At 54.3% G+C, this 22991-nt stretch overlaps 2 protein-coding genes across 2 annotated transcripts in view; one reads left to right on the top strand and one right to left on the bottom strand.

Moving 5' to 3' along the window:
* GDF7 (growth differentiation factor 7) overlaps positions 1–272 on the bottom strand; it is a 4320-nt gene extending 4048 nt beyond the window's left edge. The window contains exon 1 of the mRNA XM_024747824.1: positions 154–272. Within this exon, the coding sequence (XP_024603592.1) occupies positions 154–272 (119 nt within the window). The remainder of the gene's footprint in view (positions 1–153) is intronic.
* A 17003-nt stretch (positions 273–17275) lies between these two features.
* HS1BP3 (HCLS1 binding protein 3) overlaps positions 17276–22991 on the top strand; it is a 41078-nt gene continuing 35362 nt past the window's right edge. Inside the window, exons 1-2 of the mRNA XM_024747801.1 lie at positions 17276–17325; positions 22036–22201. Of these exons, the coding sequence (XP_024603569.1) occupies positions 17294–17325; positions 22036–22201 (198 nt within the window). The 5' untranslated portion in view covers positions 17276–17293. The remainder of the gene's footprint in view (positions 17326–22035; positions 22202–22991) is intronic.

The following is a 22991-nucleotide window of genomic DNA, read 5'->3' as shown; positions in this document are numbered from 1 at the left end:
CCCACCCCCGCCCAACGCCCGGAGCAGCGCCCCCTGCTGAACACTCGAGCGGCAGCGCCGCGCCCCCTACTCCGGCCTAACGCTGAGCCCGGGGCCGGAGCCTCCTCCCCCAGCCGAAGCGCTTCGCCCCCACTCTCGCTAGGCGAGTGTCACCGGCCGGAGGCTCCCGCCACAAACCGGGGCCCCGCCTCGCTCTCCCAGGGCAAAGTGACCCCCTCCGCCTTCGCTGCGCCCGGGCCAAATGCGCCCTCGGGAGTCAGAGGCTCCGACATATCGCGCGTACCCGCCCAGCGTCTTCCCTACTCCCCTGCGGAGAAGCACCCGCCCCCCGCCCGCTCCAGTACTGCAGGCGCCCGAGACGCCAGAAGTGCGGCCGCGGAGGGGCTCGGCCTCGCCTGTCAGTGCCCCGATCCCGTGGCCACCGCGCACAGAGAGGCCACCAGGGCGCGCAGGGTTGACACAAAAGCGCGTTTTTGATCACCGGTTCTGCGGTTCCCCACCCTCGCACAGCTTCCAAAGATCGGAGCGGGAGGCCGGAGCCGGGGAGGAGACCCGTAGGGAAGAGAGGGCTAGCGGCTGGAAGGGCAGGCCGGAAGGACAGCGGGACAAGGACCGACGGTCGAAAATCAAAGGTTTGGGCGCGGAACATGCGCTTAGACGGGAGCCAGGATCTTAAAGGAGCTCAGGAACTACGAAGGCAGCCCCAGGGTGATGAGGGGACTCCCGCGCGGGAGCGGCTCCCCGAGTTCGTCTGTGCATCGAAAGTGAGGACCTTCCGCCCGCCTCCCAGGGGCCCGGCTAACAGAAACGGGCTACCGGGTATGTTGGGGCGCGGGCAGAGCCGGGAGGGCGGGCGGTGAAGAGGCTCGGGGTGGCGCCTCTGTACTTCCTTCCCGGGCCTCGGTTCTCCCGCAGGGCGGGGGATGGATGGAGGGGGCGCCCGGGACCGCAGTCGCGCGGGCAGCTTGGCACTTGGGTCCGCAGCCCGCAGGGGTAGGTCCCCGGGAGGCCACATCTCAGGGAGACGCGCCAGGGAGGGTGGTCGTCGGCGGGTGTCGGCTTAGCTCCACCAGCAGCCCGGACATCCCTCAAATAAGGGAAAGCCCAGCGGATGGACAATCCGCTGTTGCGCGGATGGCGGGCTGGAGCCGGACGGCTGGAGCGGGACGTATCCCCGTAGCAGGGCAGGCGCGTCTTTTAATTTTAAAATTATATTTGCTACCGAACTGGAAATCTAGGCGGGGGTAGTGCGTCACGGTTACTTTGAGTGGGCGATCAGCGTCAGCCCGACGCCACCGGACCCAAAGCCGCGTGAGTCCCTCTCTCGCCCGGCTGCCCCGCACTCTGACCCACGGAAGACGCCCGGCTCGGGGAGCTCCTGGGCCGACTGCGGCCCCAGGCTTCTGAGCTCCCCAACACCCGCTGCTTCGTCCCAAGCGAGCTCCTCAGTCGTCGCCCTGCCGACCACCGCGGAGATGCAGCGCCCGCTCAGCTGGGGAATTTGGGCCACACACCTCTCGGGGTCGTATGGGAGCAGGAGAGGCCTGGCAAAAAGTCGTAACTCTCGGACCCCAGGCGGATCAGGGGGGCGGAGGAAAAAGGCCTGAGGTCGCGAGGGAATGTCTGGGCAGGAAGAGTGGTGGGAGGCTGGGATGACCGGGGCTGCATTAACCCACCTTGCCTTCGGGACCGAGGGCAGAGAGCCCCGACAAGGTCGTGGTCACGGGTCTCCCTCTCTGCGTGGTCCCGGTACAAAGCGGCCCTGCACGAACCCATGCAGGATGTCTGGCAGAGCCGCCCCCTAGAGACACTGGTCAGTCAAAATAGTGGTCGCCCAGCCACCGGTCTCTCCGCTCATGCCGGTGCTGCGTCCCTGCTGTCTTTCTTGGGCCTCCTTTCCTCCTTCAGCCACACACAGTCTTCGGAAGTTTTGCACGTCATCTCGTCTGTGATTTGCACAAACACCCTAGGAGCCCTGAGCTGGGGTCAAGTAGCCCTGGTTCTGGTCACGGCTTTGCTCTTAACAACCAGTCCCTTGCATCATCTGGGCTTCGACTTCTCCAGCTGTGTGAGGGAGAAAATGGAAGGGTCCCGGCCCAGGCTTGGTACAGCAGGTGCCAAATAAACGTTTGTTAATTACATGATACCTCCACCTTGAGGTCACCTTGGGACTTAGGAATTAGGGACGGGTTGGGGGCCATGTGCTCTTGCTGTCCCTGTGGGAGCAGGCCATTAAGCTTCTTTGAGACTGAATTTCCTCTTCTATAAAACGGGGAGATTCTCACTTCAGGAGGGTGGTGTGTGTCCAGGATAACAGGCTGGCACAGAGGAGGCTCAGTCGCCCTGCGTCTGTTAGTCTGTTCTGGGTCCCCAGGGAGATGATGGCCAAAGAGAGAAGTAGCTTCTAGGCACTGGAAGGCTCTGGAGGAGACTGCTCGGGGGGTGTGGGATGCTGCTGCTTGAGCCAACACCCACCAGCTGCGTGTGCTTGAGCCAGGCCTTAGCTGCTGTCACCTGTGTTTCTTGGTCTGTAAAATGAGGCAATAATGCATTCATTCATTGTTTATCCATCCCTCTATTCGTTCCTTCTTTCCAGTAAATACCGTGAGCAGCCTTCCCTGTGTTGTGGATTCAGCAACGCACAGGACAAACGCATGGAGCTTTTGTAAGGGCGGGAGAGACAGGAAACACGTAAATCCATAAATGCGCGTGAATGTACAGTGCGCTGTTAGGTGGTTCAAAGTAAAGTGATGGGAAGGGGGGATGGGAGGCCTTTCTGACCAGCCACACTGAAGGGGAGGGAGGGAGGGAAGCGTGGGCCATGTCTGGCTCCCTTTCCTTCCTCTCAAATAATGATGATAACTATAAATAATGGTCACTGTTAACCAAATAATGATGGTTCTTCTCCAAGTGCCAGGGGTCCTGCCAACTGCTTAACGTAACTCATGCCACTTCATTCTCACCACTGCTGTGTCCTGTGAGGTAGGTATTATTATTCCCATTTTATTGACAAAGAAAGTTGAGTCGCAAAGAAATTTAACCCCTTTCCCAGGTCACCTAGTGAGTGGCAGAGCCTGCAGTCAGCCACACTTGGCTGGGCAAAGGGTTACCTCTGGCTGCCCAGAGGGGAGGTGAGATTGTGGGGGGCTGGACCTGCAACACTCTCCCCAACTCCAGTGGAGAGGCAGAGGGTCCTGGCTTTCCTTGCAAGCTCTTTGGAAAATTCTTGGCAGAAAAAGAACTCTCAGGTCCAGGTGAGGTTTATGAAAGCATCGTCTTAGGGACTCCTTCCTGCCTCTGGCATCAGCTGGGAGCTCACAACACCCGCCACTGAACACGCTCTATCATCACCAGCACCAAGGCCTGCCGTGACTGGAAAAGCCACGGAGCTCAGAGTAGGACGGGCTAGTAGGAGCACGTGTTCCAATGGCTAAGTTTACATGATGTGACATGATGGCCTAGCGAGTCAGGCCCACAGTGAGGGCTTGACTTGACCAGGACTCTGGATGCCCTGTCCAGAGCTTCCCTGGGACCCATGACTGAGCATCAGTCTGGAGTGCAGGCAGCACCCTCCCTGAGTGCAGAGGAACTTGGGACCAGGAGTTCCCAGCCCTCTATCCCTGACTCTGTGAAGCTGAGCCCTTCTGGTGAGCAGGTGACCTTTTGGGGCCATAGTGTCAGGCTGGCCCAGGCTCGCTTGGGGCTTCCTCCTGGGGGGACACGGGGAGCCTTTGGTAGGTGGGCCAGGCAGGAGGGAGCTAGTGTTCCCAGCCCGAAGACCCGGAAGTTGTATCCTACCTGCTGCAAAGTGCACTTTGAAGGTGGATTCCTATGGCTCTGTGTCGCCCCAGCAGTCATTGTGCAGCTGGGAATGAGGCTCAGGAGCCGGTGCAGGAAGTTTAGAGAAGGCTGGGAGAAAACTGGGGCTGGAGTTCCAACTTCCGTTCTTTATCAGTCTGAAGACCACCACCCCCCAGTCTCCCAAGAGCGCCAGACTTCAGCTGTTAGCTCCTCAGAGAGGGGAGATGAGACTGGCTCCAACAGGGGGAGGAGAGGAAAATCAGCCTGGTTGGGGGCGGGGTGTTTCTTGACTGGGGTGGGCAGGAGCTGTCCGCACATTCTCATCCCCAGATCCTTCCCTCAGAGAGCACTTTGCCGCTCATCCGTCCTTTGCAGAAGCTGTTTGCTTTCTCTGACCACCAGGTTTCTGACTCAGGTCCTAGAATCCAAGGATCTGAAGGAATATTTTGGATTATTTGGACCTACTTTTCATGTTATGCCTGATTCATCACAAACTGCTACCCAGCCTGTGTTTGCATACCTGAAGAGATGGGAACTCCCGCCCAATCCCAGGCAGCCTTCTGATAGCTCTGAAGGTGGGGGAGTCTGCACATGAGACCCATGAGAGCCACCACACCTCTCAAAGGCACCTCCGCTGATGGAAGTTCACGCGCCACCTGGGAACATGAGCTGGCACACTGGCTTGATGCCACTTAGGAAGCTAGTCTTGGATTCTCCCAGCTTGAACCACTGGAAATTGGAACCCCCCCCCGCAACCCCGCTGCAGCCTACTCAGTCTAGAGCCAGTGCCTCCTGCCACACCAGGCACGAGGCCCCACGTCTGATGACAAGAGCATCCGAGGTTTCCTTAGAGATGCCCTGCTCTACACCTTGCATTGCCCACATAGGGCATCCAAGCCCCCAAGGAGGGAAAGGGATCGGTACCCTGTCATTTGGCATCACAGCCACCAGGGATGATGGGCCCCCTCTGTGATCCTGTGCCTTTGCTCTCTGTGCAGCTCAGAAGGTCTCTTCCCAGCTCTGCCCTGGGTACCCTGGAGGTGAGGAAGAGGATGGATGAGGGCTCAGCCTCCACCCTGTCCATTGTTAGGGGTCTGGGTCCCTGCAGCCCAGCACTATTGTGGAAGGTAAAACAGATGCCCCCCCTGCCTATGATGTTGATGGTTCCCGAGAGTCAAGAGGCCAGAATTCAAATCTGGCCTCTATCCTTGGACCGCAAGTCCCTTGGCCCTTCCTGGCTTTCGATCCCTAAAGGCACAGTGAGGTTGACAATCAAATGTCCACCAAGGGTCCACCTGTGAGAGGTGGAGAGCATGTGAGGATGGGACCCAGTGCCACGGACCTAACCAGGAACCTGCCCGCAGTGTGGACCTACCATGGCTGTTGTGATTCAGAGCTGGAGAGGGCTAGAGGTGAGGAGGCAGGGTTAGCCTGTGGCTCTGCCCCAAGAAGGTGTCCCTGGGAGGGCGGGGGAGGGAAGATGGTGACAACAGACTTCAGAGGGAGCCACCTACCAGCACATCTGGTGCTGTTGCTCTCCATTCAGCCAGACGTGGGCTGCAGCCATCTCCCCCAGAAAGACCAGGGATGCGGCTGTGGGTATGGGGAGATCCCATCAGGGTTCTGGCTCAGTCCCATCTGATGTCCGGGTCTGGGCTTCCTCAGGCTCAGAAGCATTTCCCATGCTCAGTGGAGGGCTGCCTCCCCCCAGGTTATCCAGGGCAACGGCTCTGGCATCCACACCAGGGTTGGCTGCAGCCTGGCCCCCGGCCCCAGGCTTGGCCTACCTTTGAGTGGGGAGGGGAAGGGACCGAGAAGAAGGGAGTGAGATAGCTTCTTTTCCAGAAGTCTCACGGGGCACCTCTCAGAGCCCTTCCTTGGGTTTGGGACAAATGGCAGCAGGCTGGCGGATACTGCCATCTGCTGGTCACTGGGTATAACAGCATCACAGTGTGGCTGAACTCCCCCCTGCTCGGATTTACAGACCAGGCCAGCCTGGGAGAAGACTCAGGAACCCCCGCACCCGCACCCTGCTGTTGAACCAGCTTACCTGGAGCTCTAAGGTATCCTGGGAGTCGAGGGGACAAGGATGACACACCTCCGCTGAGGTCAGGAAAGAAACTAGAATATGCGGTCATGATAAAGACCTGGCTTCCAATCTACCTTTGCAGTGCACCAGGTTTGTGACCTTGATTAAGTTAATTAACCAGTCAACCTCCATCTTTAAATGGAGACAGGGATTCCTACCTGTCAGGTGTGCCTAAGAATAAAGGAAACAAAGTAGGTAAAGTCCTTACCATAGTGCCTGGCTCAATAAATGGTGGCTTTTACAGTTTTCTAATTAAGTAAGCCCTGGTTTAACCAGGTGGAAGGCTAATCTAACCTGTCCATCCAGTCTCCTCTGTACGGCCACTGTCTTTGAGGCATTTCCCCTCTATGAGTATCACTAGTCTGAAGTTGTGTCTCCATTAGATTTTTCTTGGAGACCTTTGTGGACACATAAGATTAAAACAAAACAAACTCCATTTGGAATAAAAACTGGCAATTCTTAGAATGTGCAGTGATTTGGAATGACCAGTCCTCCAATCTTGGTCAGATAGGAGCCCAGGGTTTCTGTTCTAGACACACAATGAGTAGGGAACCAAACTGTCCTCTTTGCCTGGGAAGATAGGTGCTAACAGATGTCAGGAGCAGAGTTGGAGGACCCAGAAGTTGTGTCCCCCAGTCCAGGATGTGAGACTTTGCAGACGCCCCAGAGGATGAGGACATTGGGACCAAAATGTCTCATGGTTCCCACAGCAGAGTGTCGGGCAGGAGCATGACGGGGCTGAGCCAGGGACCTGGTGTCACCAAGTTGGGTGGCCTGTCTCAGGTCTTCCGGCCCACATGGCAAAGGCATCTGTGAGCTCTTCAGGGGGCTAGTCTCTGAGGCTGCCCTGCAAAGTCGTGAGAGGCTACCTACAAAACTGGGGACTTGGCCTTAAGCCACAGCAACCCCCGTGTGCTTCCCACATGCCTAGGTAGCTGATCCACCTCTAAGTAATACCTTAATTTAGGGCAGAGCCCCAGCTGGGTTCTGTCCTCCCAGACATTTTTTCCTGGCTTGGATAAAGAGTTGGAGAACTCTGATTAAACTGCCTATCCTGACTGCTGGGGGCACAAATCTGAAAGAGTTAGAAAAACATAGGGTGACAAAATCAAAATCCCAAAAGTCGCCAGCAAATCACTGCAAATTAAAAGAATAGTGGGGTGCCATTTTCCTTTACTTCTCGGGTCAGTAAAACTGAAGAATGTAAAATCCATTATCGGTGAGAGGAGAAACAAGTGGGCATTCTACATACCCTTGGTGGGAATATAAGTTCAGAGAGATTTTTTCCAAGAGCACTGTGATAGCAGCAATATTTTAAAGAAGGAAATCCTTTGATTCAGCACTTTCAGTTGTAGAAATTTAATTTGTTACAGGTATACTCACACAAGTGAAGATAAACATACAAGGATTTTTAAAATTGAGGTAATAGTGAAAACTGGAAACGACCAAAATGGCATTGAATAGGGTAATGACAAAATAAAGTATGATACACCCTCACGTGGATTGGTTTTCCCCTATCACAAGAATGAGCTAGATTGCGGGCACCTTTCTGTGCAACAGAAAGATGCCCGCAATATTGAATGCTGTAATACAAGGAGGGCAGAGTAGAGAGAGCAAGGAGCAGACTCGCAGCTACCCATGCAAATGGTCCAGCCACACTGGTGGACGTGTGTCTGTCCAGGTGTCACTGTGTCTGTCACTGTCCTTCCACCCACGCTCTGTATCCCAGCCCTCTTACCTCCTCAGGGATCTCTCTCACTTCTTTCTGCTCTGTCTAAAAACAGATTCACATTTTTACATCATGAAACAATTAATCCTCCTTGGAGGGCTTCATTATCAGATTTCAATATAAACGAATTCCCATGTAGCACTTGAAGTGGAATTGACAGATCAGGACAACAGGATAGGGAGTCTGGAAGCAAATCACGATGTTTGTAAATATTTATAATACAATAATGGTGACAATTCCAATGGGGGAAAGGATGATATATTCAATAAAACTTACTAATGAATGATACTGGGTAATGATACTAAGTATTTTGAGAAAAAAGAAAATGACCCTTGTCTCTTGACATAAACCAAAATTAATTCCTAGTGAATCAAGGAATTGATTGGAGAAAACATATTTGGAGGAAATATGTGAATATTTATACAGTCTGGGGTAAGGAACACTTTTCTAAGTATAATTTCATTGTAAAACCAACCACCAAGAGAAATGTCCACGGTTAGAACTACATAAAAATCTTAAAACCTGCATGTAAAAAAACTCTAAAAACAGAATGGACCTTGACCAACTGACCCAACTCAACATCACCAATCATGGGGACGTTGACATCACGTGTCACCTAATGGGGTCACCAGCATAGTGCTCCTGCCAGATGGTAACCTGCATCGAACCATGAAATTAATTAGACACATCCCAACCCAGGAGCAGCCTAACCATTGGTGTGGGCCCCGCAAAGATGGCAGCGTCATGGATGATGGAAAAGCCCAGGAACTGTTAGAATCAAAGAGACTAAAGGAACATGACAATTAAATACAATGCACAGCCCTCCATCCAATTCTTGATGGGCAGCGGAGGGAGGGGAAAGCGGCTGTGAATAAAAGACACTATTGGGACAACTGAGCAAATTGGAATATGATTGTATGTTAGGTAATAGTATAGTGTCAATGTCAAATTTCCTGCCTACGGCTTTGTGGTTATGAAGGAGAACGTTCAGGTTCTAAGAAATTACACGCTGAAGCATTTGTCAATAGAATGAAGCAGCATGATGTCTACAGCCAACTCTTAAATGTTTCAGGAGAAACACAGAGACAGAGACAGAGAGAAAGGATGAAGCAAACATGGCAATGTTAACAATTCTGCAGTGCATCTGAGACATGCAGCCCACTCCCCTCTCCACGACTGAAGTGCTCATCCCACTCTCCCTGCTGCTGAGAGTACTGGCAGGTCTCTGCTCAGTCCTTCTTGGGGCTCATCTTGGCTGAAGAGAGCTGCCTTATCCAAGGTCGGGCCCCTCCTGGGATGGCCCACATCCGAGACTGGTCGATGTCCGATGTCCGGAGTATAAAGGTCCATTCCCTCGTCTCAGCCCAGCTCCCCCTGCAATAGGCTGGGGCCTCTGCTGTGTTTGCATCACACTCAGCTCCCTCCACCCAGCCCCCTACCTCCACTACGTCCAGGTGACCTTCCTGCTGGTTCCATTTCAGATAGAACCCAAGTTAGGTGAAGGGTGTACGGATGTAGTAGGAACCTTTCCACTTTGCTGTGAATCTGAAACTTTTTCAAAATAAACGGGGAAAATATTAAAAAATAAATAAGGGATAATATCACAAAGTGTTAGTACCTTTAATATATAAAGCATCCTTACAAATCAATAAGAATAAGAGCTTTTTTAAATGTGCAAAGGAAATAAACAGGAGAGTTAGAAACATTCTAAGACCAATAAACTGGTGAAAATGTATTTAACCTCACTAGTAATCAAATAAATGTACTTCTAAAACAAGAACTATCATTTTTCACTTAACAAAGTCGAGAGGATTTAAGAAAATGAATCCAGGGCTGGAAAGGGTTTGGGAGGCACACTGCATCCAGCCTTTCTGGGACAGTTCGGTGGTAGATGTCAAAGCCATGGAATAAATTTTGCAACCCTGTGTGCCCAAGTTCTCAGCCTTCTGCAGTCCTCTTTCCCATAATATCCAAACAAAAAGGCTGGATTTGCTGTGACCAGGCAGTGGGAATTCCTGAGGATTCCCTGGAGCCTGTGCTTCCACAGTCACCTTTCAATCCATGCTCCTTCCTAATTGCTGCTGACTTGTCACTTTTTGGAACTGTGTTGCTGTGAACTCTGCATCCCACACCTGGTGCCATTTCCTTCCCTTATTACAAAGATCATTTCCCCAAGACTGGTGTGCATGGTGGCTTGTGAGGGTTTGGGTTACAGAGCAGAACGTGCATTCTCCACGTGGCTGGGGGCCCCCCATTCATCTCTCCCAGAGCTCAGGTAGATAAGTCCCCCCAAATTTCTTTTATTTCATAACACAGATATTAAACTCTGGGTCTCATTTCTCTTCTTCCAATCTCCCGAGACCCTCCCTCCCTCAACAAAGTACACAGAGACTCACCAAAGTGTTTTCTGACACTCTAGCACTTTTCCTCCAAACTTCCCCCTCATGTATTTGGCTCAAACATCAGCCAGCATTTCAAAGCTCACCCAGCCATCTCCCACCACCCACACATCACCTTTCCATCGTAGCTTAAGGACTGGCCAAGTAAGTTATGGTACATTTGCACACAATATTCTAAGTAATCATTTAAAATGATGGTTTGGGAGGAAATTTAACATGGAAAGATGTTTACAGGGTAGTAAATGAAAAAGCAATTTACAAAACAGTATAGCCAGTAAGATTATGTATCATTTAAAAGAAAAGCTAGGGACTTCCCTGGTGGTACAGTGGTTACGAATCCGCCTGCCAATGCAGGGGACACGGGTTCGATCCCTGGTCTGGGAAGATCCCACATGCTGCGGAGCAACTAAGCCCATGCACCACAACTACTGAGCCTACGCGCTAGAGGCTGTGAGCCACAACTGCGGAGCCCTCACGCCACAACTACTGAAGCCCATGCGCCTAGAGCCTGTGCTCTGCAACAAGAGAAGCCACCGCAATGAGAAGCCCGCGCACCGCAACGCAGACCCAATGTAGCCCAAAAAAAAAGCTAATTTCTTATACATAGGAATAGAAAAAATGTCAGGAAGGCAAGAACAACAAAAACAATAATTGTTATGTCTGGTATCAAATGAGAGGTGCTTTTTATTTTATTTTATGTTTTTGTTTTTTTTTTTTGCGGTACACGGGCCTCTCACTGTTGTGGCCTCTCCTGTTGCGGAGCACAGGCTCCGGATGCGCAGGCTCAGCGGCCATGGCTCACAGGCCCAGCCGCTCCGTGGCATGTGGGACCTTCCCGGACCGGGGCACAAACCTGTGTCCCCTGCATTGGCAGGCGGACTCTCAACCACTGCGCCACCAGGGAAGCCCTATTTTATGTTTTACTATCCATATTTTCTAGTTTTTCAGCAACAAGCATGCATTATCTCTGTATAATAGTTCTAGAAAATCCTAGGCTTGCCTCCTCTGCTTCAGAATTGAGCTTCTGAATGGTGAAGATTGTGCCTTATCTGAGGTGCGTTATCCGGTGCTATTGAAACATTGTATTAAAACTATCTGGAGGGACTTCCCTGGTGGTCCAGTGGTTAAGACTCTGCACTCAATGCAGGTGGGCCCCGGTTCCATCCCTAGTCAGGGAACTAGATCACACATACATGCCGCATCTGAACGGCCTGCATGCCACAGCTAAAGACGTGGGGCAGCCACTAAATAAATAAAGATTTAAAACGAAAAAAAAACCTAGTTGGACTAATGAAATAGATTCCGAAGTCTACTGGGATAATTTGTATTTCTTTTCTCGAGATTTAATGCCAAAACTTTGTCAATTGCCTTAACTATATTACTATATGTTGTCCCCTTTAATAAACATTTTTGGCTCAGTTGCTTTGTTACTTTAATAAAATATTTTAAGTGATTGTGAAAATAAAACAATATATTAAAAAAAAAAAAAGCTTCGGGAAGAGGGGGCCACATTCACTGTCCTCACCTACTCACCTCCAGTCCCCTCCTGGGCCCTCCCTGACTCTGCTGTCATCTTCCTAGGCAGACATGGCTCATCACAGCCCAGTCCCCCTGAAATACTCTTGCCCTTTTGTTTATTCTGTGAGCCCACCCACTGCTTCAGGATAAATGTAAACTCTTTTGAGTGGTACACAAAAGAGTTTTGTGTGGGCTCGTCTCCCACACACTTCCCTCCCCACACGGGAGGGAACCCCTCCCTACTCGCTTCTCCCCAGCTCCCCAACCACACGGTGGTTCTCTGAAGACACCCTGGCTTTGCACCACCACCTAGAACATACTTTACTTCTTCTTTTCCTCCTTCTCAATCATCCCTACCCCATATTGGACAGTTTTTAGGTCAGGCCTCATGTAAGTACTTCATGACTGTACCAATAAGGGATCCATTGCAGAAAACCCTACTTAGAGTGGTTTAAGCACTCACACAAGAAAGTCTAGGGCTGGTATGGTAGTTCATGTGCCATCAGGTCCTCAGCCTTCTCCATCCTCCACGTGTAGGCCCCAGTTTCACGTTTGTGTCTCATGGTCACAAGATGGCTGCTGTCTCTCCAGCATTGTATCTCCTTTCTAGGCAGAAGATAGGAAAGGTACAAAGAGCTTTCTCCTAGCAAGGTGAAACCTCTGCAGGAACTTTTGTGTGTATGGCCAGAATTATGTCACATGGCACCTTCTAACCGCAAGGGAGGCTGGGAGCATGAGTGCTTTAACTGTCTCGCCTCTATGGTAGTAAGGCAAAGAGGAAGGGGCTGTGAATGGCTTTTGGGTAGCTCATCTACAGTGTCTGAATTTCCTCTCATTTCAGTCACATTTTATCTCATTTAGTTCACAGCAGTGCTGTGAATTAAAGATTTCCATCATGCCCATTTCACCAATGAGAAAACCAAGGCTCAAAGAGACAGCACCCACTTTTTCATGCCCTGAGTCTGGCACCACCTCTTCCTGGAAGAACCCCTGTATGCCTCAACCCCTGGCTGAGTTGGTTATATTATGCCCTTCTCCATGCACCCTGGGCCTGTACTCGTTTGGACATCTCCAACTGTCCTGAGTGGTATGTGAGCCCCGCCAGGGAGGCCTTCTGCATCCCCAGGGCCTGGAGAGGTCACAGGCCCAGAGCTGTGCCCAGGAGCCTTTGTTGAGTGACAAATGAGGTGGTGGTCTTGCTAGATTTGGGGTGCTCAGCCCCCTGGAGCACTAGAGCATCACTACAGAGGACAGAGACGAATCAGCAGGTCCCCAGAAGACCCACCCCACCAGAAACCAGGACAACATTGGTGTGTGGCAGGACCAGGGCTCAGATCAGTCTCCCTGTGGGCTGTGGTGTCTCTAACTGACCACACTGCCCTGAGGTCCAGCGACTTCCCTGGGGGATGACTGAGGCCCGGAGCGTTCCTCCCAGGGCAGCGGGCAATGTGGTTTGCGTTACTGTGGCTTCAGCCACGGAAGGGGCTCCTTGAGTCAGGCAGGAAGCAGAACATATCAGATTTAGATTCCACATTCCATGCATTGTATACAATTATCCGCTGGAGCCACACAGGGGCACATGGGACAGAAAATGGGATTGCCTCAGTAGAGGAACATGTGATGCTGGAGGTGGGAAGGTGAGCAGAACTGCAGGACAATCCAGACTGGGGACAGTGGTGGCACGAATCAGGGTGGGGACCCCCCAGCTGGAGAAGAGGGCACAGGTGAGGGAGAGACTTAGGAGCTTGAACTGGATGAGATGGAATCGAGTGCGTATGGGCGGAAGGAATGAGGCAGAAAATGGGATTGCTCTAGGGGACGGGGTCACTCTTTCAAGGGGAACCAGTGGGATTCTCGGCAGGCACCAGGTGTGCCAAGTCCCCATGTGGCATGCACTCGGGAACCCTGGTGCCAGGGGTGAGGCTCGTTTGTCTGCAGGTCATGGGTGACCAGCGTGCCACCAGCCCCAGCGGTGACGCAGAGTCCCCTTCTTCGCAGCCCCGACCTGTGCTTGCCCTGGAACACGCGTGCTTCTCTGCACCTTCCTGGGCTGTCTTCTCCTCAGGCTCAGCCTTACTCTCAAGTCCAATAGCTTTGTGACCCCCGCATCAGGGTCTCCAGCCAGGCCTGCCTCCCGGGAGCCAGAGCCACAGTCACCTCAATGTCCCCACACCCTCAAACACCAGCTGTCCAACACAGAACTCATCATCCCACCCAGAACGTGTCCCTCCTCCAGGTGCCCTGCCCCAGAGAATAGACCACCGTCCGGCTACTCCCAGGAGCCGAACTGAAGCAGCGTCTCGACTCCTCCCGCACATGTACACTCGAGTCTGTCTTGTCCAGTTCCACTTCCTAAGTCTCTGTGTCACCTGTGCCCTGTTCTCCACCTGGGGGGCCCTCACCCCAATTCATGCCACCACTGTCCCCAGTCTGGATTGCTCTGCAGTTCTGCTCACCTTCCCACCTCCAGCATCACGTGTTCCAAACCGATGTCGGCAGCAGAGCTGGTCGGGCCGCTCCGATGTTCGCAGTCCGGCGGTGGCCTCGAGTTGGCCCCAGGGTCAGCGTGAAGCCCTCAGCCTGGCACACGTGAGTCTCTACGCCTGTCCTCCCCCTTGAGCTCCCTCCCCAACTTGTTCCCTGAATTCCGTTTCTTCTTGTCGCCAGGACTTCATAGATGATGTTCCTTCTACCCCATCCTATTCCTTCTCATCTCTTCAGGTTAACCTTGGACTCTGGCTCCTTTCGAGTGTCCTCTCTGACCCCTATCCCACCCCAAGTCTAAGGGCAAAGCAGCTCGCTGAGGGCAGCGACCGCGCCTCGCTCACTGTAGTCTCAGCGCCCAGCACAGGGTGTGTGGTTGGTCCACAAGTGTCTGTGCGGTGGTTGGTCCACAAGTGTCTGTGCGGTGGTGACCGCTTGACCGGCTGGCCCTTCCCAAGGGCTGAGCTGCGCCAGACTCCTGGGGTGCCGAGGCTCACACCCTTTCTGCCTGCTTTGAAGTGGGGCATGTCAATTTAAACTAGACACGGGGGCCGTCTGCTATCTCAAACTCTGCCCTGCAGACAGACAGACGGGCAGGTGGGCAGGCAGAGCAGACAGCAGACTGGGTGTTCCCGCAGCCCTTTCACTCACTCATCCTTCTGTTCATTATTGCTCATCTTGTCTACAAACAAATTGGAAACGAGCTATTCAAGCATATGAACATATATATCTATTCAAGAGATAAAGTGGAGGGCTTCCCTGGTGGCGCAGTGGTTGAGAGTCCGCCTGCCGATGCAGGGGACACGGGTTCGTGCCCCGGTCCGGGAGGATCCCACATGCCACAGAGCGGCTGGGCCTGTGAGCCATGGCCGCTGAGCCTGGGTGTCCGGAGACTGTGCTCCGCAACGGGAGAGGCCACAACAGTGAGAGGCCCGCATACCGCAAAAAAAAAAACCAAGAAAAAAATAAAAAAACACAGAGATAAAGTGGGGAAAGTGATTCATTTTCCAAAACTTTTCACTGTAGGATTTCTTCATGAAAATGAGTCAAATACAGATAATAACGATGCTGGTGGGGCGGTGGGTGGGAAGCCGAGGCCCACAGGGACACCGTGCTGCCCCTCCTGTAGGAAACACGGTGCACATTACCCCATCGCGCATCTGATGCCGCTAAGCCCAGCTTCATCTGTTCTCTGTCAGTGGGGCTCTCATGGACAGAGCACAGAATACCTGTGGCGATTTGCACTTTTCTCCTGGCCCTGTTTCCAGACTGAGCTTTTCTCTTTCTGGGCCACTGTGGCAGGTGATACAACCTCCATTTCTCACCCCATGGACAGTTGAATCTCTGATGAGAGGGTCCATTATGTCTGGCGCACCTCTACCCCAAGGCTTCTCTGAGGGAAACTGGCCCCTTGACCTCACTGCTCTGGCCCCAGCTGTGGACCCAAAGGCAGCCATCAGAGGCAGTGGCTCCCCGAAGACCCTGAAGAGAGGCTCGGAAAGGGGAAGCTGAAGGAGCAGGTCCGTGGGCGCACCGTGGGAGCACAGGGCTGCAGCGTCCTAGTCACTAAGCGGCTCCAGAGCCTCCACAGGGCCCAGAACACAGGTCCAGCCCAGTAGATAATGTTGAATGAATGAACGAACAATTGAATGAATGAATGAATGGGAAGTCCATGAGGGAGCCAGGAGAGTAGTTTTGTGATGGAGTCTGACTAGTAGCAGAAGCAGAGCAGACAGACCTGTCTTTTTAGCTGCTAAACATTAGAGCAACACAAACATTCGCACTGATTAAATGTCACTACGGGCCAGGCGGAGCTAAGTGGGTTTTTTTTTGCGGTACACGGGCCTCTCACTGCTGTGGCCTCTCCTGTTGCGAGCACAGGCTCCAGGCACAAACGCTCAGCGGCCATGGCTCACGGGCCCAGCCGCTCTGCGGTATGTGGGATCTTCCCGGACCGGGGCACAAGCCCGTGTCCCCTGCATCGGCAGGCGGACTCTCAACCACTGCGCCACCAGGGAAGCCCAGAGCTAAGTGTTTTACAGGTAGTTGCAAAGAGCTGGGACATTGGTTGATCAGAGTTCCAGGGCGGTGCAGGTGGGGCAAGGGGCTAGATTTTTGGGAAAATTCAGTCAAGCAGAAGCCCCACCTCCTCTTGCCAGAGGGCCGGAAGCAGCATGGGCAGCGGGTGTCATTAGGGGCAGAGGAAAGGAGGAGTGGGTACCTGGAGATTCGGGTCTGCACGCACAGCGGGGGAGAGGGTTTTTGCAGCTCTCTGAGATGGAAACTTTGGGCAACAAAGACCTTCTCCTTGACCAAACTTCAGGCTCCTCTGAGCCCTCTTCTCAGCTAGGCCTTTCACCTTGGTCCCAGCCCAGTCTTAGCAAGAATCCTGCTAAGTCAGTTTAGAGAGGATTCCCACCCTTGATATCTGATCACCCTTGGTCTCTGATCAAGTTCCTTGTCCTGGCCCTTTGATGTCTAAGCCCTTGGCCTGCTTTCAGCAAGAATCTCCCTACCCTTGTCGGCCCCTCCCTACTCCGTGGCTATCGATCCCGGTGTCTGCTGTATTCAGGGTTGAGCCTGAACTCTCTCCCCGTTGCGTCAGTCTTGAGCCCTGTTGCCACAGTCTTGACTAAAGTCCTCCTTACTGTTTTAACAAGTGTCAGAACAACATTTCCTGAGTGAGCGAGAAGAAAGACACAGAGTTCTCAGAAGCTTTTGTTGGGAAGGCCCTGTAGGCCGTTTTACAGAAAAGCCACTGGAAGGCCTCAGGGGTCAGGCTGATGCTTCTTTGGATCACCACCCCTCGTTCCACAGAGGGGTCTGATTTATCTTGTTTTCTGGACTCTCCTAACCTCTCTCCGAGCATCCCTGGGGCGGCGAGCACCGCTGCGTTGTTTCCCCGGCATTCTCCCCAAGGAAGGAGAAGCAAATAATTTCAGGAGTGTCTGAACCGGGACACTCTGGGCACTCCTAAGAGTGAAACGGGCGCTGTCACTGATAACGCTGGGACTTCAGACCCAATCCTCTGGATGGCTCAGGACACTCGGGCGCGGGGGACGCGCTCAGCTCCGACGGGGCCTCCAGCAGCGACGAGCCCGCGCAGGACTCTCAGCCCCGAGTCTCCGCCCAGAGTTCCAGAAAGGCCTGGAAACGCGCGGCCGCTTGCGGCCGAGCGCGGTGGCCACTAGGCGGCGGGCCAGGGCCCGGAACGCGGTGACGCCGGCGCCCGCGGGTCTCGTGACCGCGCGCCCCGCCCGGAGCTTCGCCGTCATGCAGTCCCCGGCGGTGCTCGTCACCTCCAGGTGAGCCAGACCCCGCGCCCGGCGCTGCGTCTCGGGCAACGTGGAGTGTCGGGTGCCCGGGAGCCGTGGCCCGATGCGCCCGGGGCGGAGGAGCCGGCGAAGGCGGCCGGTCCCGACGATCCCGCCCGCCCCCCGGCGTCCCCAGCGCGCCGGCCGTTGACCTGGGCTCGGCCCCTCCACCGCCCAGCGGGAAAGGCGGGCGGCGGCGAGTCCCTCCCCCCGCTCCACCCCCCCGGTTTTACAGATGGGGAAACTGAGGTCCCTAGAGGGGAACGAACTGACCCAAAACCCAGTGGAAGGCCTGGACTGGCTGGTCCCGGCCAGCAGGCAAAGGGAGGGCTCTCCTCCCCGCTTTCCTGTCCACCTGTCTTCCTTTCTCTTCGAAGATCTAGTTATGCATCCTGTCCGCGCTCACCGTGCACCAGGCCCCGGGCACGGCACTGGGGACGGGGTGAATCCGGCAAGGCTCGGCCCTGCAGAGGAAACAGGGATGAACGCAGACCCTCGGGAGACAGATGCTGAATGGGGGGTAGTGGGTTCAGGTTGCCATGGGAACACAGGGCAGGAGGTAACCCCGGCTTCTGAGGGGGTGCATGAGGCCCCCCTCCTGCAGGAGGAGTGGAGGTTAATGAGGTGAAGGGAGAGAAGAGGGGGCAGCTGCTCAAACAGGTAGCTCAGGAAAAGTGCAGTTACCGCCCAGGCCTGCGGAGGGTCCCTGGGGGCAGAGGATGCAGGGTGACCCACCCCACCCTGACCCAGGCCTGGGGGACCCAGTGCAAGACGGATCCTGGAAAGGCTGGGATGGTCATGGTTTTATTCTTTCCCCCTTTCTAACATCTGTCAAGTGACTCACTTCAAGTATTTTCATACACTCCGCCCTTGTTCCCCTTACCCAGAATCTTGGGCTAAGACATCAATCTCTTACATAAATGAATGTTATTTTTCCAGCAGTAATCTGAACATCCCTGTGGCTTCAGGTCTAGAAAAGTATGTGTGATTCTTTAAGTGAACCCTGATATCAGAACCTGCTCGGCCTCTGCATGGTTGCTGGTCGTGTCCTCGCTGGCAGAAGAGGTTTCCCCAGGGCCGCACGAATCACCTCCTCTCCCTGAGCCTCAGTGTCATTTCCTGCAAAAAGGAGCTTTGAGGTTGGCAGGTGTGAGCAGGGCCACCAGCAGCAGACCAGTGGGGGTGTGACCTTGGTGCTGGGAGCCTGGGAAGGGCGTGGGTGGCTTCCCTCACTGCCACACCTGGGCAGGGCTCCTTAATGGATGCAGGTGCTGGTGGTGAAGGCCAGGAGAGTGGTTCTAGGATACAGTAGTGAACAACACAAAGTCCCTCTCGTGAGCTTTCCTGGGGCCGACGGACAATAGGTAAATATATGGTGTGTCAGGGATGATAAATGGTATGAAGGAAAATAAAGTAGTAGGGAAATAGGGTGCTAGGAGGAGTGAGTGCTGTTTTATATGGTGCGGCCCAGGACCGTCTTTCTGACAGAGAGTGGCAGTTGGGCAGACTCCTGACAAACGCAAGAGAAATCTTGAGAAAGAGTGTACCAGGCAGAGGGGACAGCAGGAGCCAATGTCCTGGGGCAGAGAGGTGCTTGGGTACCAGCGAGGAGGCCAGGGTGGCTGGAGTGCCGTGAGCCGCAGAGAGCATTAGGTGATGTGGTGCGGAGCTGGGGGCTTGGAGGCAGGGGACAGTCAGAACAGGCCTCCCAGGCTGAGGTGAGGCTCTGGGCGAGGTGGGACCTGGCTTGGATTTCACAAAGGTCATTTGGCCGCTGTGTTGAGCAGAAGGTAGGTGAGCAGGGTGCAGCAAGGAGACCGTTCTGGCAGTGATCCACGTGAGAGCTGATGGTGGCAGAGGGGGTGCGAAATGTTTGGGTTCTGGCTGTATTTTGACGGTACAGCTTTCAGGGTTTGCTGATAATTAGATGTGGGTCGCGAGAACAGGAAAGAGGAGTCAAGATTGACTGCAAGACTTGCCCTGAGTTCCTGAAAGAGGGAGGTTGCAATGGACAGAGTCGGGAGACTATGGATGGAGCAGGTTTAGGAAAGGTGAGAGTCACCATTTGTCTGGACACGTTCATGAAGAAGCTTGTTGACAGCCAAGCGGAGATGTCGGGCAGGCAGCTGGGAGAAGGAGTGTGGCCTTGAGGGGAGAGTCCGGAGCAGAAAGAGGAACGGAGGACCATCCAGGGAAGCAGAGCAGGAGTGGCCAGGGAGGGGGGAGAACGGAGAGAGGGTGGGGGTCCCGGGAGCAATGAAGACAGAGCTTCAAGGAGCAGAGAGGGACTGTCAGGTGCCGCTGGAGTAAGAGGAGAGGGAGAATTAACCTTAGGGTTTAACCACGTAGACCAGTATCAGCATCACATGACAGCTGTTAGAAATGCAGATTCCCAGGCCCTGCCCCCAACCTGCTGGATCAGAATGTGCACATTGACAAGATCTCCAGGCAACTTGGATGCACTTTACAGTGTGAGAAGTTTGGTCTGGGGCATAGGTGGACAAACTACACCCATGCGCCCACCACTTACTTGTGTAAATCCTGCCCACCACTTAACTTTTGTAATAAAGTTTATGTACTGTCTTCAGCTGCTTTCGCTCTACAGTGGCTGAGTTGAGTAGTTGTAATGGAGACCCTATGGCCTGCAAAGCCTAAAATATTTACTCTCTGGCCCTTTACAGGAAAAGTTTCCTTGGGGGCCTAGGGGAGTGGGAGAGAGCGTGGGTTAGGCTCAGGTGACTTCTTAACATGGAGATTGATTCAGCACCCTGGATCTGCCACTCTCACAAGTTCCCAGGTGATGCTGATGCTGCAGGGGCCACACTTTGAGAACCCCAGGTCGAGACCAAGGTGGGGTTGCCAGGCCCCACGCTGGAGCTTGCAGGTTGTGGCCGTGAATTTCAGGTGGGACCAGTCAGCACGTCTGTGCGTTTATCCCAGTGACGTGCAGCTGCCGGACACAGGTGCGAGGGACGCAGAGAGCTGGAGGGCTTAGGGGCGAGGGCAGGGGAGCTGAGGCCAAGGGTGTGATCCCAGCAGTGGGGCGGCGCGACAGGACGGTGGGGGAGGGGACAGTGGAAAGGGGGAGGGGTCACGGAGGCAGGTCCTGGAGGAGCAAGCTGGACTGATGGGAGGCGCCAGTCAGCGGGGAGGGGGGCGGCAGCCTGGAGTGAACCCTGGCTCCACCTCTGACCTGCTGAGCCCAAGCACAGGTGACTCGCCTTTTGTGTCTGTTTCTCTGACTTTAAGTGGTTCTGAGTGGTAGTGACCCTCGGTAAGGCTGAGGGAGGCGGGAGTGTCTCAGACAGGCAGGTGCTTAGAACAGAGCCCGGGGTAGCGCGGCCGCTTCAACTTCAGTCCCCTCCGCTCTCCTGCGCTCCTGACAGTAACACGGCGCGCAGCGCCAGCGGGTCTGTACCTGGTGCAGGGCCAGGGACGCTCATTTGGTTACTGGCAAAAGGAAAAGAGGGCTGATTGGTGTTTTTCCGTCTCGCGCATATGTTGGGTTCATTCAACACCTGCCTGAAGGCGGGTTCGCCCGGGCCTTTCTAAGTGATTCATGCTCGTTTTCGCATACCTTACACCCTGTGGATATGTTTGTGTGTGTAAGGGTTTGAATGCTTAGTAGTATGTGGCTATGTGGTGGGCTGTCCTCCCAGTTGGTGACAAATGGCATCATGGTGACAGTGCCCATGCTTGGTGTGGAAAGGGGAGGAGTCTGTGTGGAAGGAGTGCTGGGGGCAGGGAGTCATCTGATGGATTGGGATGTAGCTGCAGAGACGGAAAGGGCCTTGCCCCAGACACAGTCTTAGCACCAGTAGCCCCACCCCTCGGGCCCTCCCCTTTCCTATCTTCTGAAAGTCCCGCCCGGCACATAGTAGGTCTCGACCCTGATAACTGTATGCTGGGCATATCCTGTCATAGGTGCTTGTGTGATGTATGTTTGTGTGCATGGGTCTCCATTATACCCTTACACAGAACGAGGAATACATTTAACCTTTTTTCTCACCTCGGAGGAAACATTTCATAACTTCTTTGCTCATCGTGTGATTCATTACATTTGTATAGCATTTAAAAATCCTCCAAGAGCTGTAATGTTTTGCCGAGTATCCTCTCAAAGCCTCATAGAGCAGGCCTTATCAGTGCCTTGCAGAGGCCCCAGGGCAAATGATGGCCTGGTATCCAGTGCCCTTTCCATCTTCCCCTGGCTGGGCAGGTTCTGTAGCGGCTCTGCTGCTCTCTGGTTAGCTGAAGAGATGCGTTTCTCTCTCCAGATTCCTGGTGGGGTTTCATTCCTGCATTGTGTGCCCAAAGCCAGGCACTTCCCTTGGTTTGAATAGAAGCCCTGGAATGCCATCCCCACAAACCCCGCAGGAGCTCTTGTGCTGGGTTTGTGTCAGACACTATAGCTGTTTGTGATTTTCCATGAGTCCCACCTTCTCTGCTGTCACCTGTTTTCCTGCTGGTGAGAGCCCATTGTTCCTGAGTGACCCAAAGGCAGGGCCCAGGCTTGGGGCCTGGGAAGCCAGGCTTTATGAGGGGCTGGGCTGTGGTGGGGTGGGTAGCCGGGACCACAGAGAGCGGCCAGTGGAGCAGCCTTGCACCCAGGCCTGCTGGGCCACCTGAGGTCTGGCCTGCATTTCACTCAAGAAGCCTGCTGACTTGAACCTGAGCTTCTTTTGCCTTCTTTCCCTTTGGCAGGCGAGTTCAGAATGTCCACACAGGCCTGGACCTAACCGTGCCCCAGCACCAGGAGGTACGGGGCAAGATGATGTCAGGGCATGTGGAGTACCAGATCCTGGTGGTAACCCGGCTGGCTGCATTCAAGTCGGCCAAGCACAGGCCTGAGGATGTCGTCCAGTTCTTGGTGAGCTGGGGGCTCCGCCAGGATGCTCCCGAGGGTGCCCAGGGTCCGGGGTTCCAGCTGGGCAAACACACCTGCCACCAGGGTGCAAGTAGCATCAGGGTGCGAGCAGTGCTCTAGCCAACGCTCACTCGGCCTGACAGTGCCAGAGCGTTTTGGCGGTAAGGACACCGGTGAACCAGATGCTTACAGGCTGTGGGGAGACAGACCTGTAAAGAGACAGGAGTCCAAGGGGAGGGGAGGACTGTGGTAGTGTAGAGAAGGGGCACCTAACCCATCCTAGGGAAAGGGTTCTGGAAGATGTCTCGGAAGAAGTCAGGGCTGAGCTGGGTTTTGAAGAGCAGGTGGAGACATCAGCATTACTGCGGATGAGACCCTCCCTTTCTCACTCCCCTTCAGTCTACAGCCAGTGAAACATCCCAAACAGCCTTGCACATCTGTCCATCTAGAGGTGGGCGGACTGGAACATACAACGGAGGCAGAACTGAGGTGGTGTGTGCAGTCCCAGATCCCCAGCCCCGGAGACATAGCCCGCGGCCCCAGAGAACCCAGCCGCATCAGGGAGGCGGCACGCACAACGCCAGCCTCCAGGCCTCAGCCGCGCCTGCAGCCACAGGGGACTGGGCAGCAGGGCCTGCAACACCGTCCCTCCAGTTGTAGAGCTGCCCACAAGTCTGGCCCCCTCTCCCCGACCCACAGTGGTGGCATCCCTAAACCTGACAACCCCAGACACGGCAGAGGTGCCGAGACCCCAGCTCCACCCCGTGCAGTGGAAGCAGAGCCTGTGACTCAA

Source organism: Neophocaena asiaeorientalis, unplaced genomic scaffold (assembly GCF_003031525.2).
Source record: "Neophocaena asiaeorientalis asiaeorientalis breed wild unplaced genomic scaffold, Neophocaena_asiaeorientalis_V1.1 scaffold84, whole genome shotgun sequence".
In the NCBI taxonomy this organism is placed as follows: Eukaryota; Metazoa; Chordata; class Mammalia; order Artiodactyla; family Phocoenidae; genus Neophocaena; species Neophocaena asiaeorientalis.
This window is presented reverse-complemented; position numbering and strand designations above follow the sequence as displayed.